The sequence below is a fragment of the Aspergillus udagawae genome (assembly GCF_001078395.1).
Source record: "Aspergillus udagawae IFM 46973 DNA, scaffold_2, whole genome shotgun sequence".
Taxonomy (NCBI): Eukaryota; Fungi; Ascomycota; class Eurotiomycetes; order Eurotiales; family Aspergillaceae; genus Aspergillus; species Aspergillus udagawae.
The window spans coordinates 876,111-894,625 of NW_025091265.1; the positions used below are offsets into that span (position 1 = coordinate 876,111).

The 18,515-nt window shown below is 51.4% G+C and overlaps 8 protein-coding genes across 8 annotated transcripts; 3 read left to right on the top strand and 5 right to left on the bottom strand.

Moving 5' to 3' along the window:
* Positions 1–220: 220 nt before the first annotated feature.
* On the bottom strand, positions 221–4,813 carry Aud_002639 (werner helicase interacting protein 1; the record flags this gene model as incomplete). The annotated part of the gene is made up of 6 exons (XM_043287602.1): positions 221–577; positions 636–1,002; positions 1,057–1,391; positions 1,423–1,632; positions 1,700–2,196; positions 3,190–4,813. 6 exons carry the CDS (start codon positions 4,811–4,813, stop codon positions 221–223), a joined length of 3,390 nt encoding a protein of 1,129 aa, XP_043143537.1.
* Positions 4,814–5,298: 485 nt separating this feature from the next.
* On the top strand, positions 5,299–7,123 carry Aud_002640 (uncharacterized protein; the record flags this gene model as incomplete). Its single annotated transcript, XM_043287603.1, has 4 exons — positions 5,299–5,499; positions 5,697–6,038; positions 6,111–6,757; positions 6,796–7,123. The coding sequence occupies 4 exons, from the start codon at positions 5,299–5,301 to the stop codon at positions 7,121–7,123; spliced, it is 1,518 nt and encodes a 505-aa protein (XP_043143538.1).
* A 3,774-nt stretch (positions 7,124–10,897) lies between these two features.
* On the bottom strand, positions 10,898–11,467 carry Aud_002641 (uncharacterized protein; the record flags this gene model as incomplete). The annotated part of the gene is made up of 1 exon (XM_043287604.1): positions 10,898–11,467. One exon carries the CDS (start codon positions 11,465–11,467, stop codon positions 10,898–10,900), a length of 570 nt encoding a protein of 189 aa, XP_043143539.1.
* A 280-nt stretch (positions 11,468–11,747) lies between these two features.
* On the bottom strand, positions 11,748–12,322 carry Aud_002642 (glutathione peroxidase; the record flags this gene model as incomplete). Its single annotated transcript, XM_043287605.1, has 2 exons — positions 11,748–12,217; positions 12,283–12,322. 2 exons carry the CDS (start codon positions 12,320–12,322, stop codon positions 11,748–11,750), a joined length of 510 nt encoding a protein of 169 aa, XP_043143540.1.
* A 417-nt stretch (positions 12,323–12,739) lies between these two features.
* On the top strand, positions 12,740–13,913 carry Aud_002643 (zinc-binding alcohol dehydrogenase family protein; the record flags this gene model as incomplete). The annotated part of the gene is made up of 2 exons (XM_043287606.1): positions 12,740–13,308; positions 13,370–13,913. The coding sequence occupies 2 exons, from the start codon at positions 12,740–12,742 to the stop codon at positions 13,911–13,913; spliced, it is 1,113 nt and encodes a 370-aa protein (XP_043143541.1).
* A 256-nt stretch (positions 13,914–14,169) lies between these two features.
* Positions 14,170–14,728, bottom strand: Aud_002644 (EthD domain-containing protein; the record flags this gene model as incomplete). The annotated part of the gene is made up of 2 exons (XM_043287607.1): positions 14,170–14,499; positions 14,570–14,728. 2 exons carry the CDS (start codon positions 14,726–14,728, stop codon positions 14,170–14,172), a joined length of 489 nt encoding a protein of 162 aa, XP_043143542.1.
* A 326-nt stretch (positions 14,729–15,054) lies between these two features.
* On the top strand, positions 15,055–16,068 carry Aud_002645 (alpha/beta hydrolase family protein; the record flags this gene model as incomplete). The annotated part of the gene is made up of 1 exon (XM_043287608.1): positions 15,055–16,068. One exon carries the CDS (start codon positions 15,055–15,057, stop codon positions 16,066–16,068), a length of 1,014 nt encoding a protein of 337 aa, XP_043143543.1.
* Positions 16,069–16,693: 625 nt separating this feature from the next.
* On the bottom strand, positions 16,694–18,425 carry Aud_002646 (MDR family MFS transporter; the record flags this gene model as incomplete). The annotated part of the gene is made up of 2 exons (XM_043287609.1): positions 16,694–18,110; positions 18,181–18,425. 2 exons carry the CDS (start codon positions 18,423–18,425, stop codon positions 16,694–16,696), a joined length of 1,662 nt encoding a protein of 553 aa, XP_043143544.1.
* Between the last annotated feature and the right edge of the window lie 90 nt (positions 18,426–18,515).

Sequence of the window (18,515 nt, forward strand, 5' to 3'; positions counted from 1 at the left end):
GAGTGCCAGTGAGGGAACAATCAGCATTGCGATTGAGCGTCCTGGGGAGACTCTCCGTGAGTCTTTCCAAGCTGAGTAAAACGTCATGAACTGATATCATTGTTCGAGTCCGAGAAGTCTACCTCGTACCCCAAGTAGACCACGATGACACGTCAGTTGCATGTCAGTCCAAGGCCTCTAAGTCCTAACTAGTCTTTATAGAAATATACAAGCGGTCAGATTATGCCTCTGCATCCCGAAAGCTGGGCAAGTTGATTTCGTCCAACGACGGCCACCAGTGCGACCACATCCCTTGCTCATAGGCATTTGTGCTGGCCTCGTTCAGGAGATTGCTAAGGGGCCCGTCGAGATCCAGATCGGGCTCCACATTCGCTGCAGGTGTTGTGTTGCTCGGGGAAGCGAAATCTACATCAGCCCCCTCGATCTCCCGAATGTGCTGGTCTGACCGGTCTACGACTCGGAATTCATGGATCGACTGGTGCAGGACATTGAAGTCCTCGCGCGACTTCCCCTGGTAACGAGACTTATCGGACGCCGCGCGCTGATATAAGATCGAGGCGTGGTTGATCGTAGTCATCTGCGAGCCCAATGGTCAGTAAGGTAAGAGGAGAGTAGTTGACAGGGTCGGCGCTAACCCAGCTTTCACCCAACTTCCAAACATGTCGAAAGTCTTCGAGGTATGCACGGCAGTATTCGAGGCTCGTTGAAGCCTGCAGGCTGCGATTCAGGTTCATGTGCGGGAAGCGGTAGATATAGAGATTCATGTAGGCTGCAGAAAAGGCATAGAAGCCGATGAACGGAGTCAGCATGTTGGCGCCGCACTGGGACGCATCGTGCAGCAGGTTGGCAATCTGCTCGGCGGCCCCGAAGAGCTCGAGGGCACTTGTGTCCCACCAGCCTTCAGGAGCTTCAGCCTCAAGGGTCGGTTGGTCGACTGGGCCTCTGGGTACGGAGACGGCAGTCGGCAGAAACGGAAAGTATTCGCGGTGGAGCATGAGGGTACTATGCGAAGTCTGTTAGTGGAGTTCTTCTGACGAGCATTGACGATGGCCGTACGAAAGGTAGTAAAGGAGATTCAGGTACGTGAACGACTCGCCAAATCCCAGGGTCTTGTGAGCCACCACTGTGTTCTCCGGATAACGCAGCCGATGGTGTTGGTTGGCTCTCCACGTTTCCAAACGCTGTCTTGTCTTCCCCCACGTGGACTCTGGCACCCAGGGACACTTGTTCGCTGTGCACATTCCCGGAGCGCGCCTCCCATCGTTCAACACAAAGGCCATTACGTCGGTCCATATGTCAAACCCGGTGACCAGAACCTCAAACGACCTTGTGATGTCCAGTGGTGCCGTCCCTTCGCAGCGTCGCGTAAACTCTTGGCCGATGCCACCCACCTGGGATGAAAGGTCAGGCCCGAAGGCAAACTCGACAGCGCTCAATGGACGTGTAACCCCCCAGGTTTGCCATTTCCGACATGGGCAGCATTGGCGGGCTATAGGCTCCAGAGCTGATCATTCTCTCCATGATGAAGCACGCCCAGAAGGTCCTGTTCTCGACGGCGACAGATACGGCGTCCCGCTCAGCGGGCGGGGAGGGCTCTAGAGGATAAGGGGCGATCCGGTGGCTGTTCAAAGCCTGCATGATCCGAATTGCGATGCCTACGCCTGTTAGCTTTTGACCTGGTGTTTTCCTCGCTAGTCACCGTGCCAATGTAGATCCATGCTCGATGGAACTCTCGCGACCCCCACTCGTATAGGGCCATCACGAGAAGGGCCTGGGAAATGTGGGTGTTTGGGGACTGGAAAGATTTGTCCGCTAGCATTTCTCGAGCGTAAGCAGCATAATGCTCCCCGGGCAGCAAGGAGTGTACCCAGGGAAGATTCAGCAGGGACAGGTGGGACCTGGACAGCGCCAAGACTGCAGAAAGAAGGGTTTTTGTTTCCGCTCGAATAGGTGATTGACAGTCTTTGATGAACGCGGAGTGGTTGAGGATGGCGAGCTCGGGGTGCTTGTTGGTGAATGCATTAAGAATGTTCAAGACAATCTCTGCCGTGAGGTTCGACAGGTGGCTGTCAACCCAAGCTCTGTCCCTAGTGTGTACAGTAGCGGATGCATCGGGCGGGACTAGGGCATCCGCCTCGTTGGCTGTTCCAGGCGCCGAAGTCTGGACCGATCGACCCGCCGGATGGACCGCTGAGTCTTATTATGTGGTGTTGTGAGCACACAGTCCCTGATCTTCAACTTGCTACATTTCTGGCAAGGGGCTGTTCCCGAGTGGGCGCATTTGATCTTTACGCTGCAAAAGGATTGGCGGCTGCTTCTAGGATGAGGCTTTATCTTGTCAACTCTATGCTATCAGTCTTTTGGATGTACGCCCCATATTCTCCGAGAGCTCATTACAATAATCTTGCAACCACGGCGCAGAGTACCACTCCCTCTATATTTTCTTTGCACCACCCCAGAGAACATGTCGGCTTGCTGTTGAGAAACTGCCTGGCTGCTATTACTTGTGCATAATAGAAATACGAGACACTTGTTTTTTTCACCGAAGCCGCACAGGCAGGTGTCAGCATAACCAAAACAAGCTGATCAGGTTCAGACACACTCAATCGGCCGAAACGGCACAGAGCAATACAGCGTTGCTGGAAGAACTAGACACTGTCCAAGCTGACAAACCCCGATCCTCTCTGGAGTACTGCGGAGTTCTAGCCTGGACGTCAGTAATGAAACATTAGCGCCGCAGTCAGCGTTCGATGTCGTGGACAATCGGCTGCTGCGGCAAGGACAGGAAATTTTATGGACTTAATTCTGACAGGAATACGGCAGAGTCGCACCTCAGTCATAATAAGCTGGCCGGAAAACCAGTGTGGTTGTATGAGAGTCAGATCGACTATGGACTTGTAGTCTGCCGTAGTCACGTATGTAAGCCAGGTGCGAGACTAGTATAACAGTCTGCTCAAGCATCCCCTACCCGTTTCGAGGGGGAAATACTCTAGGGCTTATGAAAGGAAACAGTCCAGTGCTATCTGTAAGTACTGGGCACGGATGGTAACTAGAATTAAAGCATTGTAAAGACATTGCGCAGTTTCTGAGGATACCAATGTTATGGAAGTTCATGTTTGAGGCCGACAACGTGATCCTTGGTATAACGTAGGCATTCAAGCCGCGGCGGCTTTGGCGGTCAGGGATAACTTAGATCGGGATCTCGTTGAAATAGAAAATCAGTATCTTCCATGAACTTTCGTCCTTTAAGAGGATCTGGAAGAAAGCCCTGACTGGATGGAAGGCTCTCTTGGATTTGTTTGGAGTCAGTGGTCATGGCCCGGGCAACCTCTCTCAGAAGCTCAGGCCTACGATCCAAGAGGTGGAAGGGAACTGCTATGTTACCCATCCCAGGCTCTTTCAATGCAGCAAGAGCATTATTCAGGCCACGGTAGGATCGAGTGCTTTTCTTTGACAAACACATTGTTATAACCAGCTGAGCCAGAGCAGACTGTGTGTCTTCGACCCCTAGTTTCTCAATCATCAGGTAGACCGAGGTTGCATATGTTTGTAAGGCATTATTGGCAAGTCCAATGTCCTCCGACGTCGCCACTATAAGACGGCGAGCGATAAATAAGGGGTTCTCGCCGGACTGGAGCATTCGGACAAGGTAGTATAGCGCAGCATCTGGATCACTGCCTCGAATTGACTTGTGAAATGCTGAAATGGTATCATAATGCTGGTCACCCGAACGGTCGTAGAGAAAACTCTTGGTCAATGAATGCTTCAACTTCTCCTTAGTCATGTTCGGTCGCCTGCATAGATCCGCAGCTATCTCCACGATGTTCAGTGCGATTCTACTGTCACCATCAGAGAAGCTGGCTATGTATTGAATGAATGCATCATCCAGAAGCGGGGATGACTTCAGAGTCTGTGATTCCACCGAACGACGAAGGATAGCCGCTATATCATTGGTGGTTGGCTTCGTGACCGTGAAAATCCTACATTTATAGACAAGAGCATGGCGAATATTTAATGACGGATTCTCTGTCGTCGCGCCAATGAGAGTGATCCTATTTCTTCGAACGGCATCGAGAAATATATCCTGTTGTGGACGCGTGATTCGATGTATCTCGTCACAAAACACAATTGATGACTTCCGACCCTCTTGTACATCCTGTGTAGCCTTTGTGACGATGCTTTGGTACTCTGTCGTCGTCGTAGTCAAGCTACTGATCTCGTAGAAGTTTCTCCTCATCATAGGAGCGATGATCCTGGCAATTGTAGTTTTGCCGCTTCCTGGGGGACCCCACAGAATCAGATTGGGAAGATCATCTTGCTCAATCAACTGCCTGAGTGTACCATTTGGCCCGATCAAGGATTCTTGACCTACGATATCATCGAAGCACCGCGGCCGGACATGCTCAGCTAAAGGTACAACACGAACATTCAGACGCTCTGTTGCAAGCTCAGTCGATGTTGATCCAGTATCTGGCTTCTTCCGCGCGGTGTTGGACTCCTGTTGAGGGACGGCTCTTTTTAACTCTGTTGACAGCGGGACTGTTGAATTATAGCCATCTTTCAACTGATGTTGTTCCGTTGTTTCTTGAGGGATGATGCAACTCTCATATTGCTCGCAGTCATTCTCAATGGGAGTCGAAGATGCTGGACTCAGTAGGTGAGTTGCGATGAATGTTCGACAGCCAGAATCGAGGTGTTCGTTGACGTTGGACAGGGCAACATGTTTCTGGCATATGGGACATCTGATCATGGTTGAGATGGGCCTAGCAGATTCCGTCGGGTTTTCAATCATATCAAACATCAAACCTCCCATCGCTGCAAAGAGTGACTATGACATTTATATGGTTTATGGTGCTGCGTCGGAGGTCCCGGCAAGTGAGTGGTCTTGTAACTAGGCAGATTCATTCTTCTGTTTTTATTTTTGCTCCTGAAAGGCCATACATAATCTTCATCACTGAGCACAGGGGGCTGGATACATGTAAAGAGAGTTAAAATCTCGCGTTCTGGTCTAAAATGGAAAATCGGCGGACCCGATGTGGGCCAAAAGATATTGGTCTAATTGCACAGGCAAAAAGTCCTCTGCTGGGTGGGGCGAGTGGGACCTTGTTCAAGGCCGTTTGTTATATGGAGTCTCAGGTATCACAGCTATTATATATACTCAGGTATGAGAAACCTTAAGCCGTGTCAGTTCGAGAAACTTGAAGATTCCGAGTTTGTTTTGTTCGATATTTCTGTAAGACCTACGCATCACTCTTGCACCTCTGTGCGCTTTTGATTTCAGCTTCCTCTGCAAGAAGTATGGCTTCTACCCGTAACCGCTCGGGTTCTTGTACAAAGCCAAGCTCCAGTCTGGCAGGGCCCGCAATCAGTGTTCATTCTGTTGATGGTCAAATACAAGACTCGGAGAAAGCGAATCAACTCCCTGTGCCACCACCTGACCAGCATGGAGACCACAGTGCTGTGAAAGAGGAAGAAGGGGTGACAGAGGATACCAAAGATGTTTATCCTTCGCTGATTCTGCTAGCCTTCATATGCATGGCTCTCATTCTTGCCGTTTTTTTAGTGTCCTTGGACATGACCATCGTCGCAACAGCCATTCCTCGCATCACGGACGAGTTCAAGTCATTAGATCAGGAAAGCACCTACCCTAAAGACATCCGTGAAGAGCAAGGCCCCAATGCTAACTGTTGAGATAGGTGGGATGGTATGCAAGTGCCTTCTTCCTGACCTTTGCTTCGTTCCAGTCCACTTGGGGCAAGGGGTATAAATACTTCCCTCTTAAAAACAACTTCTTGGGCGCGACCTCTATCTTCGAGATCGGCTCTTTGATCTGTGCCGTGGCCAAGAACAGTACCACGCTCATCATCGGCAGAGCTGTGGCGGGAATGGGAGCAGCAGGCATTGCGAGTGGTGCCTACACAATCATTGCCTTTTCGGCCCCTCCAAGGCAGCGCCCGGCGTTTACTGGCTTATTGGGGGCCACGTACGGGTTGGCCAGTGTCATAGGGCCCCTTTTAGGAGGTGTGTTCACAGACAAGGTTTCATGGCGTTGGTGGTAAGCCCTTCCATGATGACGATTCATCTTGAACACCTCTAATTCTCAAACTCAGTTTCTACATCAACCTTCCTATCGGAGGCTTGAGTGCCGTGGTTATTCTCTTCTTCTTCAGGGCACCGCCAGCTGGCGAGAGAAGTTCCTGCAAATGGACCTCCTAGGCACGTTCACCATCATGGCTGGCGTTGTCTGTTACCTCCTTGCTCTGCAATGGGGTGGTGTGACCAAGGCATGGTCAAGTGCCGATGTGATCGGCACGATCGTGGGCTTTATGCTCATCATTGTGCTCTTTGTTGGCATCGAATGCTGGATGGGCGAGCGTGCTCTTCTACAACCTCGTCTGCTCAAACAGCGCAACATCTGGGTCAATAGCCTTTATGTGTTCTTCCTCGCCGGGGCGATGTTTATCCTCATCTACTATCTGCCCATCTACTTCCAATCCATCAAGAGCGCATCCGCAGCTCAGTCTGGTATACGCAATCTGCCGCTCATCCTGGCCATTAGTCTTCTGACTATCTTCTCGGGCGGTCTGGTCACAGCCACAGGACACTTTGGATCCCTGATGGTCATCGGATCGACCTTGGCCACCATTGGTTCCGGCCTGATCTATACCTTGGACATCGACACAGGCAGCGGAAAATGGATCGGATATCAGATCGTCGCCGGCGTGGGACTTGGTCTAGCACTCCAGATCCCTGTCATGTGAATCAGGCGCTAGTTGCACTGAGCGACCTCTCCAGCATCTCCGCAGTCACGTTGTTCATGCAAACTCTTGGCGGGTCGATCTGCGTGTTCGCAGCACAGGCTGCATTTGTCAATCGGTTGGTGACGAAGCTCTCAGTGCTGGCCCCCAATGTGGATGCCAAGCTTGTCGTTGCTACAGGCGCATCAGAGCTGCGCCAAACATTCAATGATGAGGAAATCGGTGGGATTCTGGAGGCGTACATGGATGGCTTGAAGCTTTCCTTCCTTTTGTGCATTGTCCTCGCTGGAGTTACCCTGGTTATCTCAGTGTTGCCTAAGTGGGTGAACTTGAAAGGAAAGAGACAAGGGAGCGGTGCAGCATGAAAAGTTCTTGTTGGATACGAACATAAATAAACTTGAATTGGGTGGATGATCTTGTTGATTTCTGTTCCTTCTCTTTGTACTAGATTCCTATTGTGACGGGCCATGACCGACGGCAAGAGCACCGCCTGTCATTCCTCAAGTAGTCTTTGCTAATAATTATTATTGGAAATCCTCAACTAGGTCCGATGATTTCAATCCGCCTACCTATATTACCAGCATACAAGGGCTGTACTGCGCACCTACTAAAACAAGAACGGCAATGGACCTGGCTCCGTAGTTTTCTGCGGTACCTAAATCCTAGGGTTAGTAGAAGAGAGAAGAGCTCGCGATGGAGATCAAAAGCATTTTGGTGTGACCCTGGTGTAACTCATAATAATCTCTTCCGCTCCATCAAGTCATATGTTGGTCAACCCCATTCAAGAACGACTGTAAACAGAACTAATCAAGAAAAAAACATACAACAGCCGGGATTCGCTGGTGGTCACCCACCCAACTACTAACCGGCCGGCGTGTGGCTTGAAAGCGGTCAATATCCAGGTGGGTGCCCTCGCTGGGTGATGGGGGTGCGCGCAAATACAAGAGCTTTACTAGGCTTGGACACCCAAATAGAGATGCTCAGGTTGGTAATTCGGGATGCGCAGATGGTCATACGTACACACTAGCGACTCGTCGAGAACATGCTGTAGCGCCTAACACGCCCACAGATGGAGGGTCAGCAACTTGGCTTACCTAATGTCATATGGATGAGTTGATGCAGTCTCGCACGGTCTCTTATTGGAGCCTCTGACTGGGTCAGTATACTGTTAACCGAGTCAAAGCATTTACTGTTGGTGCTTTCAGCGCTTGGGAACAAGTCAAATTCCGCAGGTTCTGTGAACGTCGGACGCAAAGATTTGGCTTCCTTCCACTCAAACTTATGGCTCAGTCTGGTAGCGTAGTCAGTTCGCTACACAAGTCCCCCTAGCGTACCACCTGTGTTCTGATCAGAAAGGTCCTCTCTGTCAGTCCAACAGGATCGATTCGAATCTCTTCATGTGCTACCGCTCCGTATCCTCTCATGATTCATGATAGATTGATCAGGACGCTAGAGCCTTGATGATTTAGAGCATTCCAATATAGCATATCCGGTTTCCCGCCTGTTTGAAGTCGAACATCGGAACGCATGCCCAGGTCCTCCGGCATTGAAGTAGTAAGTAAGCCATGTGTAGCGCAGGTCTTCACAATGACAGACTTCAATTACCTTTGTTTCAGATATCGCCCGTAGCATTCAAATGAAATGCGGGCATCTATGAAATATCTGTCTGAGTGTACTACTCGGTATATCTGGCCGCATCCGCTTTCTCACTTTTGCTTAGTGCAAGCCACAGACGTTGCAAAACGTTGGATCCCCCGGTCTTCGACACCATGTCGGTGTCTCCACGCGATTGCATGACTGACAAGGTCCAACACGTCCTGTCTAAGCTCGACAAATTACCCCTGGTTTGGAATGGATAAAACGGCAATTTACCTGTCTACGCTTTCCGCTTGCACAAAAGCAACGTCTGTAACACCCTTAAGGGCACTTAGTGGCTTCGCATATCCCGAGTCTGCTAACCTCAGTTCCGACCCTTTGATCCAACGACCCTCCCAGCCGGTTGACAATGCTGTGTATGCCTGTCAGAGCCTCCTTGGTTCGCTGCTGAGTATCGAGAAGTTCATCGATTTCATGAAGAAGCGGCATCGCTTAGAGGGCTGAAAGCCAATTCCTCAAGGCAATAAATGCCACTGAGGAGCCTGGCAGTGAGAAGAACTTGAATGTTAGCTGAGAAAAGATGGGTCCTTTGTATTAGTTTTACGCAAGGGTCAAGGGCCCGCTGCTAACATGCTTTATAGAATAATGAGCAGGGCTATATGAATTGCGCCACCCATCCTGCTCAAACCTAAAGAGTATTTCCGGTTGCATATGCAAGTAGACGTTACCACAGTGTAGGTGAAATAAGCCATTACTTCAGAGCCTAAAGCAGCAATGTAAAGTTTTGTTATGCATGTGCCAACACTATATGGTATCTCATATAGGCAGAAAGAAGAATTAGGACGCGCATTACAAAGTATGGTAGCACTGGCAGGAACCTTCTAAAGATTAGTAGACGTGAACTCTAGTTGCCCATGCACCCTATAGGATATTCCCACCAGATACTGGGGATACAGTGGTAGTAGGTGGAGTACTTAATGATGAACCTGGCTGTAGACCGGAGGAACTAGAACAAAGGGAGAGGTGGTAGGCCCACCTGCTGATGGCCATGTAGCAAGACTGAATAACCGTGATGTAGCTGTAGGCATGCCAGACCTAGCACCCGCGAACGCGGGGGTCGGTAGACCGTGGTGGTACGACCAGCGCAAGCGGAGGACAGCCAACTTGCGCCCACCCGGATACAAGACCCATACGAAGATCCGCCTTAGCTGTAGATAGGCATACCTGCCTGTAACAAGAGTGCGGACGATGCGTCCTAGCAGTGATGAACAATGTCAGTTGTCAGTGACTGTCATTGAACGCGATATGGATGCCTGAATTTTCCTCTGGCGCAATACCATGTTATGTCAAAGTAGGATGATCGTTATGGAAGGGGCCGGTTCCTATGCTCTGACTAGGCCTCACAGTCACCCACAAGAAAATTCTTAGTTTGAAATTTCTGTGGTCATCTCCCGAGGCTACTATGGAAAGGGGCTACAGTAATATAGGGTTTAATAATCAACTCGGGGGGTGGTGATCGACTCGGCGGTGGGGCGAATCATTTTCATATTTGTGAGTCATACTCTGCGACTCTTATTATATACACCTTCGACGTGTATACGGTCACCCTTTCATTTAACAAATTTTTCTGTTACGGTGCACCCTTGGGCCATATGAGCGTATGTTTTAGCCAAAAAAGCCACTATGTCAGCTCAGCCGTCAAGACTGACATGTTAACGACCGGATTATAGATAGAGTAGCGCACATACTGTTTCAGCTCGCAACAAATTTCATCTACACAATCCTCACATCTGGCAATGGTTATTCAAGTAATTTTGCTCTCCGGCAGATCTGGTGTGGGCAAGACTTCCGTGGCAAACGAAATATCGGAACAGCTACGAATTCGCTATCTCCGTCATGCACATATAGATGGGGATAACCTGGATATGATCTACCCCGAAGAACACACCTCAGAAATACTCTGCCTTAACCTCGCCGCTATGTGGAAGAATTATCACCACCATCGAGGCTGCAACAGACTCATTCTATCAGGAACTGCTATGGTCCTTGAGCATCAGGTTATCCAACAAACTATTGAACAAAGTAGCAGTGTTTCTTCTAGCCTGTCCCCGCAGGGGCATCTTGCTATTGACCTTCGCGGATTTATATTAACGGCATCGGATGAAGTAGCCTCAGAGCGACTGCGACAACGCGAGATCGGTAGTCTGTTCGATCATCATTTACAGAGTAGCCACAGAATGGCTGGCATTCTCGAGAAGGAAGTGGGACACTGGGCCTGCCGAATGTCAACGGAAGGCCAAAGCGTGAAGAGCATCGCCTTGCAAATACTTGAGCAAGCAGAGTGGTTATAGTCTAGTGGGGCTGCCAGATATTGCAATGCCAGTATAAGCAGAACAATCAAAATTTCTTTATGGTCCATTACTCCTAGGCTGAGTGAATTGGAGTGAGAAAGTGGCTCAGTAAAAAAAAAAAAAAAAATAAAATCCTTCCTTTCTCGCACTGAAGATCCGGCCCCCAGCGACATGTAGTAGACAGGAAATATTTCAAAGGCTAAGTGTCCGCATAGCCCCAACCCCAAAACACACCCAAGCCGCCAAATCCACCGTCACCATCCGAAGAAGGTTCCACCACAGCCAGCGTTCCAGGTCGCGTGTGGAATGGCCCTTGGAAAGGTCCTCGGAGATTGCGCGCACGATGGGAGCGACGACGGGCGCGTACAAGGCATGGCCGGCTGTGAAGGCGGCGCCGGCGGCGTACCAACGCAGGGACTGACTTTGAGCAAGTGACGCTCGGTCCGTGACGATGTTGATGCCGGCTGTTGACAGCGAGAGGCCGAGGAGGACGAGGACCCAGGTCACGCCGCTGCGGAAAAAGGTTCGGAAGTAGGTGGGCAGGGAGCGATCGCTGGCGGTTCGGTTGGCGGGGTGGACGAAGTTTCGGAGGAAGATATTTTGGTCCCAGGCAAACCAGAGGCTGCAGGTTGCGCTCACGAGGGGAGCTAAACGGAGGGCGATGAGGGGGTCGAAGATTACACGTGAAGCCATTTGGGAGGTAGGGGCGTTGGAGTTGAGCAGTTGGTCGGGGATGTTGAGATAGTAAGGCGTCCCGGTCATATATGATTCTTCAGTCGAGTCAAGAGATCGAGAACGGATTGTGCGTCTTTAAGAGGGTTAAATCATACGACATCGGAGATGATTGATGGAAGTACTGCATAAAGTCTCCGAAATAAACGTCTCCGTATTCAATAGTGCAGCTTTCCTGAAGCTCAACCCTACGGCACTAACTTACTATACTCGCAACAGATCAACATGGCACCTCTTCAAACACAAAGATCTCGAATACGCTATCTCAATTGCTCATAAACCCATAGTCCGTATCATGTACTCATTACAGTCAATTCGTGCCAGCCTCTATCTCCCGAACAATGGTATCATGCAAAGACTGTGGCTTCACCATACTCCACCACCGCCCCGCAACCTGTCCATCAGCAGCAATGAGGAACTTCTCAAAATTCCATTTGATGCGCGTCAAGCCAAAAATCCCCGGCTGCTTCTCCTTCATCCACGACCACAAGGGGTCCGCATTCGGACCATTCACATCGACCTTTCCAAGCACCGGAAAGCTGACCCCGTAGTTCACCTGACAGAAATTCTGGATCTCATCGTTGGTGCCGGGATCCTGGTTGCCGAACTGATTGCAAGGGAATCCGAGTACGACGAATTTGTTCGGGTACTCCGAGTCGATTTGCTGGTATAGCTGCTCGAGTTCTCGGTATTGCGGAGTGAAACTGCATTTTGAGGCGGTGTTCACTACCAAGACCACTTTGCCTTTCAATGCAGATAGAGGGTAGGGTTTGCCTTTTTCTTTTATGGCCGTACGCGTTAGTATCAAGAACTTTAAGAATTTTTTGGAACTCGAATATACGCACTGTCGAGGGGCTGAAACTCGTAGAATGTTTTTGATGCCATGAGTTAAACTTGCGTCTGCTTCCGCTTGAGCGGTAGTATCGCGAATGCGGAAGATAGTTACAGAGAAAGCGTGTCGATGCCAGTCAACCACTTCATGATAGGGCCTGGGTCAGGTTGCGATAGGCCGAATAAAATTCGGCGCGGATTCGCGGACTTTTGGGCCATGTTCGGGGAGGCAAACCCTGTACCGGAGACATTTTGCATGCAGGAATATCGGGTTCAATCCATGCATCAAATCCCAAATACTCAGTGAGCTTGAATTCTCATTCCAAGATATATCCGGTCATTAGAAGATTCTGATGAATTAGATCTGCAAGAAATGGCCCCAGCCTTGCTCCATCTTGATCTGATCGACAGAGATAAAAATATCGCAACTGCCCCGTCCACCACCCCCACAAACCCAAACACCAAACAAACATGGGCTACAAACTCCACGAACCCAAGGAATGCATCGATATTCCCCAAGTGCAACGTGCAATTGTATGCCTGCCAAATGGCCAGCTGGGCCACGTCCGCGACGCGCCCATCCCCCGCCTGGCCCCGGACATGGTGCTGGTGCGCACGGCCGCGGTTGCGCTGAACCCGACTGACCACAAAATGGTCGCGAATTTCCCGACTCCGGGCGCGGTCTCTGGGTGTGATTTCGCTGGCACAGTAGTTGCCGTGGGATCTGCCGCGACCGAGCGGTTCAAGGTTGGGGATCGCGTATGCGGTGGAGTGCATGGGGCGAACCCACTCGACCCTGCTGTCGGAGCCTTTGCCGAGTACGTCGGAGCCACCGCGGACATTCTGGCGGCCATTCCTCCGGATTTATCATTTACAGATGCGGCTGCTATCGGGGGCGCGGGTCCGGCGACAATGGCTTTGGCCCTCCGGGACGAGCTGGGGCTGTCGATCGATGCATCCTCCGAGCGAAAGGAGGAGTTTGTGCTGGTCTATGGAGGAACTACCGCCACGGGGACGATGGCTTTGCAGTTTCTACACAGGTTGGTGGTTGCTTTTTTTGGATACTGAGCTTACGTGGGATATGACTGACCATAATCTCAGAGCTGGTTATCGCGCCATCGCAACTTGTTCGCCCAAGAATGCGGATCTAGTCCGCTCCTACGGTGCCGAGGCCGTCTTCGACTACCACTCCGAACAGTGCGCCGAAGAGATTCGGAGCTACACCAAGAACACACTCCGGTACGTTCTGGACTGTATCACCGAGCCGGCCACCGTCGATCTCTGCCTAAGGAGTATCGGCCGCGCGGGCGGCAAGTACTGCGGGCTCGAGGCGTTTGCCGATGAGTTGCGGTCGCGTAAGGCTGTGTCCATGGAATGGGTGCTGGCGCTGAGCATCTTCGGCAAGCGGATCGCACTCGATAGGGGCTACGGCCGGGAGGCGGACCCCAAACATCGAGCGTTGGGTCGGGAGATGTTTGAGGAAGTGGAGCGGATGCTGCAGCATAAAGAGCTGAGAGCCCATCCGGTCCGTGTGATGAAGGAGGGCTGGGAAGATATTCCTCAGGGATTGGCTTTGCTCAAAGCCAAGCAGGTCTCGGGGGAGAAGTTGGTGTATATTGTTGATCAGCGTCAGACGGGTCTATAGATTTGAATGGAGCTGCTTTTCCTATATCTACTACTGGTATTCAACCCCCTTTCTGTTTGCTTCCTGGTAATCAGTTCGTCTTCATTTCCTCCTTTTGCTTGAGCCGCCTAACATAGAATTGACTCGAATTAATTGATACCCGTGAAGCTCCCTCTTATGAGATTAGGGCTTTACAACTCTAATCCATTATGGTTTATAAGTCCACTCATAACTGATACCTCAAATTCTCTAAAACTACCCATCCTAAGTACAAAGACTAATAATACTTAGCCGCCGGCTTATCTGGCAGCGCGAAATCAATCCGCTCCGCAAAAGGCGGGTGCTGGGACTTCCCATCCGGGCCAATATTGACCAGCTTTCCATCCTTGAGGAACACCTCCACCCAGGTCACGGCCACAGTGGTCGCATCAAGGCGAACGAACTTCTCGGCATCGACGTGCAGGGCCTTGAATTCCTCATCCGCAGACACGGCGAGGAGGGCAGACACATCGGTGAAGTAATATTCGATGGTCACGTCATGGTCGTCGATCTTCCAGGGGAGCTTCAGGCCGTAAGCCAGCTCGCGAGTGTGGCTGGTTCCGATTGCCTATCAATGATATCTTGAGTTAGATTGTCGCATGTATGTCAGAGGGGTCTTGGGGGCATTGAGGACGAACCAATTGGTAGTGGAGGATCCCGTATTTCTCGTGGATCTTGGCGGCCTTGACTGCGTGGTCGGCTGAAATGAAGGCGTGGAAGTCCTCCTCGGAGACCTCGGGGAGTTTGTAGTAGGAGCCTGCGAGGCGGAGGACTTTTTTGTATTCAGTTTCAGACATGTTAGGCCTTGGTGGGCTTTGGAATGACGGGTGGAAGATGGACAAGGACTTTGAAATGTGGATGAGAATAAGAAGTCAGGAACGCGCTCCTGTCTCATTATATAGGGCACACCAATAGCTAAAGTCCTCCGAGATTCAATACTTCGGACAACCCGTCACGATGATAAATAAGCGACGAAAGACAAAAATCCCCGTATCATTGTTCCGAGGCTTTCCCGATCCGGCCCTACTTGATGCAAATGTCTCCGATACAAGAACCACTAATTTATGACCACCCACATTATCGCATACATATCCCTATTCCATCAAAACAGTCGTGACTCAAAATGTATCAATTCTTCCCCTCCTCCTTCTTCAACTTCGAGTTCACGCGAGTAGTCGGCACAGTCGCCTTCGGGGGCGCCGAGCTTGCAGAATGCCTCGACGCAGCCACGCAAATCGCCAGCGATGACCCGGAGAGCTGGCACCGGGGCTGGCTTGTCCAGGCCGAGAAGGCGCACGCTATAGCCCTGGAGGCTGTGGAGCACGACGATTGTATTGCTGCCCGCGACGCCTTCCTGCGCACAGCCAACTACTTTCGCGCCAGTCAATACATGTTCAATGACAGGCCAGGGAGTCCGGATCCGCGCGTGCAGGAGTTGTTCGCGCGGAGTGTCAATGCATTTCATCAGGCGATTCCGATGTTGGGGCACCAGACGCACGTTCTGGAGATTCCGTACCAGGATGGTCATCTGCCGGGGTATTTGTTTTTACCGCGCCAGGGAGATGAGACCGGTCGGAAGGTTCCTGTGGTTGTGTGTATCAATGGAGCAGATTCGACGTCCGAGGAGCTGTATCTGCTATACGGGGCGAGCGGATGCGATCGCGGATATGCGGTTCTACTATTCGATGGACCGGGGCAGGGCGCCAGTTTGCGCAAAGGGAGGAGTGCCATGCGCCCGGACTGGGAGGAGGTGACGACCCCCGTGCTGGATTATGCGGAGCAGCTGGCGGAGGAGCATCCCGAGTGGTTGCTGGATCTCTCGCGGATTGCACTGGTCGGGGTGTCTATGGGGGCGTACTATGCGCTGCGAGGAGCCGTGGATCTTCGCGTCTCGGCGTGCATCGCCGTGGATCCTTTCTACGATATGTTCGACCTGGCTACGTCCCGCATGCCGCCTTGGTTTATTCGGGCCTGGCTAGCGGGCTGGATCACCGACGGGATGTTCGATGCGACGTGGCGCATGTTGTCGCGGTGGAATTTCCAGCTCAAGTGGGAGTTGACATGTTATGTGGATCTTTGGGAAGTCGTCGCCGGCGGCGGCTATGCGGGAGATGCAGCGGTATTCGTTGAAGAGTGATGAGGAATCGGGAGAGTATCTTCGTCAGGTGAAGTGCGGCGTTATGATTAGTGGGGCAGCGCAGACTATCTACACGGCGCCGGAGATTAGTACGTTGAGAATTGAGCAGGCGTTAGATCATTTGCCGGAGGAGAAACGGCATCTCTGGATAGCGAGGGACGCAGGAGATGGTGGGTTGCAGGGTAAGGTCGGTGCGTGGCGTCTTCTTCAGCAGAGGTTGTTTCAGTTCTTGGATGAACAGTGGGATGTTAAGCGGAGTACTGAAGACATACATGGTTAGAGGCAGCAGTAGGGATACAATGCAGGACGGGCATGTTTACGAGCAGAATGAAAACGAAATTCAGATCTTGATATGTGAAATACGAGCTTAATATCGTTAAGTTGTCAGTGATCAGAATTCTGATAAACCAGGCACTATCTCTCTATCTTAAAGTGTTGAATCAGGGCCATCATATAGTTACCCATCCCTTAAATACTAAAACATTCTTGTCTCGCTAATCGCCCACAGGAGTGCCATAGTCTTCGTTACAGGGGCGCCAGCGAAATACTAACATGCAAATTCAAGGACATCTCTCATGTCGACTGTAAGGCCTCTGTGACCACACGGTTATCTTCAACGCGCGATTCATGCAGGCGGCGAAGTTCCATCCGAACCCTCCTTTGCTTCCTTTTCTTTCAGCCCGTAATCCGTTTCCAAATGCGACCGCAACTTTATGTTCTTCTCCAAGAAGCAGAGCAGAAATGACAACCCCGAAAAACCGATGGAGACCTGCCACACCACCCGTAGACTGCGGGAATACACGTCGATGGTCTCGGCACGCACTTGGGCTGGGAGCGCATTGATGGTTGCACTCGAGGCGTAAGAATATGCCTTACCCCCGGTAAGCATGTCACGTACTGAGCTGTCGCTGATCGACGAGGCAAACTTGTCGAATTGATTGTTGAAGATGGCTGCGGGCACGGACAGACCCCAAATAATGCCGAAGCTGCGGACAAATGCCCATAGTGCCGTGGAAGTCGCCGTGTCTTTCTCCTCGAGCCCGGCCTGGACCGCGGGTAGAAGGACGGGCATAATAGTTCCGGCGCCGAACGCAGCGACCATCTGCGTCAGCGTCCAGGCTGCTGTGGAGGAGTGGGGGCCTAGCACCGTGAAAGTGCCGAGCCCGATGGTGAGGAGGGCAAAGCCGACGATGTGGAGCATTCTGTAGTTGCTTGTCTTGGAGAGAATCGCGCCCGATACTCCGGCGACAGGGATCATGGAGATCACGGTGGGGAGAAGTTGTACACCGGAGCGCTCGGGGGAGGATTGCAGGACGGCCTGGAAATAGACCGGAAGCATGTATAGGATCCAGAAGCTGAGGAGGCCGTGCATGAAGGTGTTGAAGAACGCTATGATGGAAGTACGGTTGCTGAACAGTCGCAACGGAGTGGTCGGCTCCTTGACAAGCGGACTTGCTTGGAAGAGAACAAATGCTGGAATTCCAAGTAGACCGATAATTAGAGGTCCGAGGACGTGGCCTGAGGACCAGGGATAACGAGTGCCGCCCCAACTGAGCGCAATCAGAATAGAGACAATGGCGCCAATCAGCAGCAAGTTTCCGAGGTAATCCAAGCGCTTCAGCTTCTTCCCAATGGACATGTCGCGGTTATAGTTAACTCGCAGGAAGAGGATCAGTAGAACCAGTCCCACTCCTCCGATCGGAAGATTGAGGTAGAAGACCCATCGCCAGGTGGTGTGGTTGACAATGGCACCGCCAATGAATGGGCCCAGTGATGTGCCGATGGCGAAGACGACAAACAGCAGCCCAATGTATGCGCCTCGCTGAGTCAGGGGGACTAGGTCACAGATGATAAGATCGATGAGCATGTTGATTCCGCCTCCTCCAACGCCTTGAACCGCACGACCAGCAATGAGCATGGCCGCGCTCGAGGCACCTCCGCAAATACCACTGCCGAGAATGAAGAGGACGACAGAGAAAATCATGGGATACCGGCGACCGAGGACATTGGAGAGTTGTCCGTAGAGGGGTTGAAAGGCTGCCCTATGTAACGTCAAGCACATTAGACTCTGTACTCAACGGCAAGCTTGCGCAATGAAGGTATTTCACGTACGTAGTCAAAAAGTAGGCGTTGGATACCCATGGGTAATTGTCGCCAATGTGAAGGTCGGCGACAATGGTAGGAAGAGCAGTGGACGTGACAGTTCCTTCGAGAGCAGCCAGCAAGGAAGTCACACACAGCGCAACGAAGACCAACCAAAAACGAAGATCATGTTTGAAGGTCAACTTCGACGCAACATCCGCGACCTCGGCTGGTGGTGTATCAACCGACTCGGGAGGACTGTTCCTGGTTTCCATCGCGTTTGTCGGTGAATCACAAGTCGGAGTACGTAAGGATAGGAGATTTGAATCCTTTGCGACTCAGGAAAAGCGAAGCAGAGTAAAAGT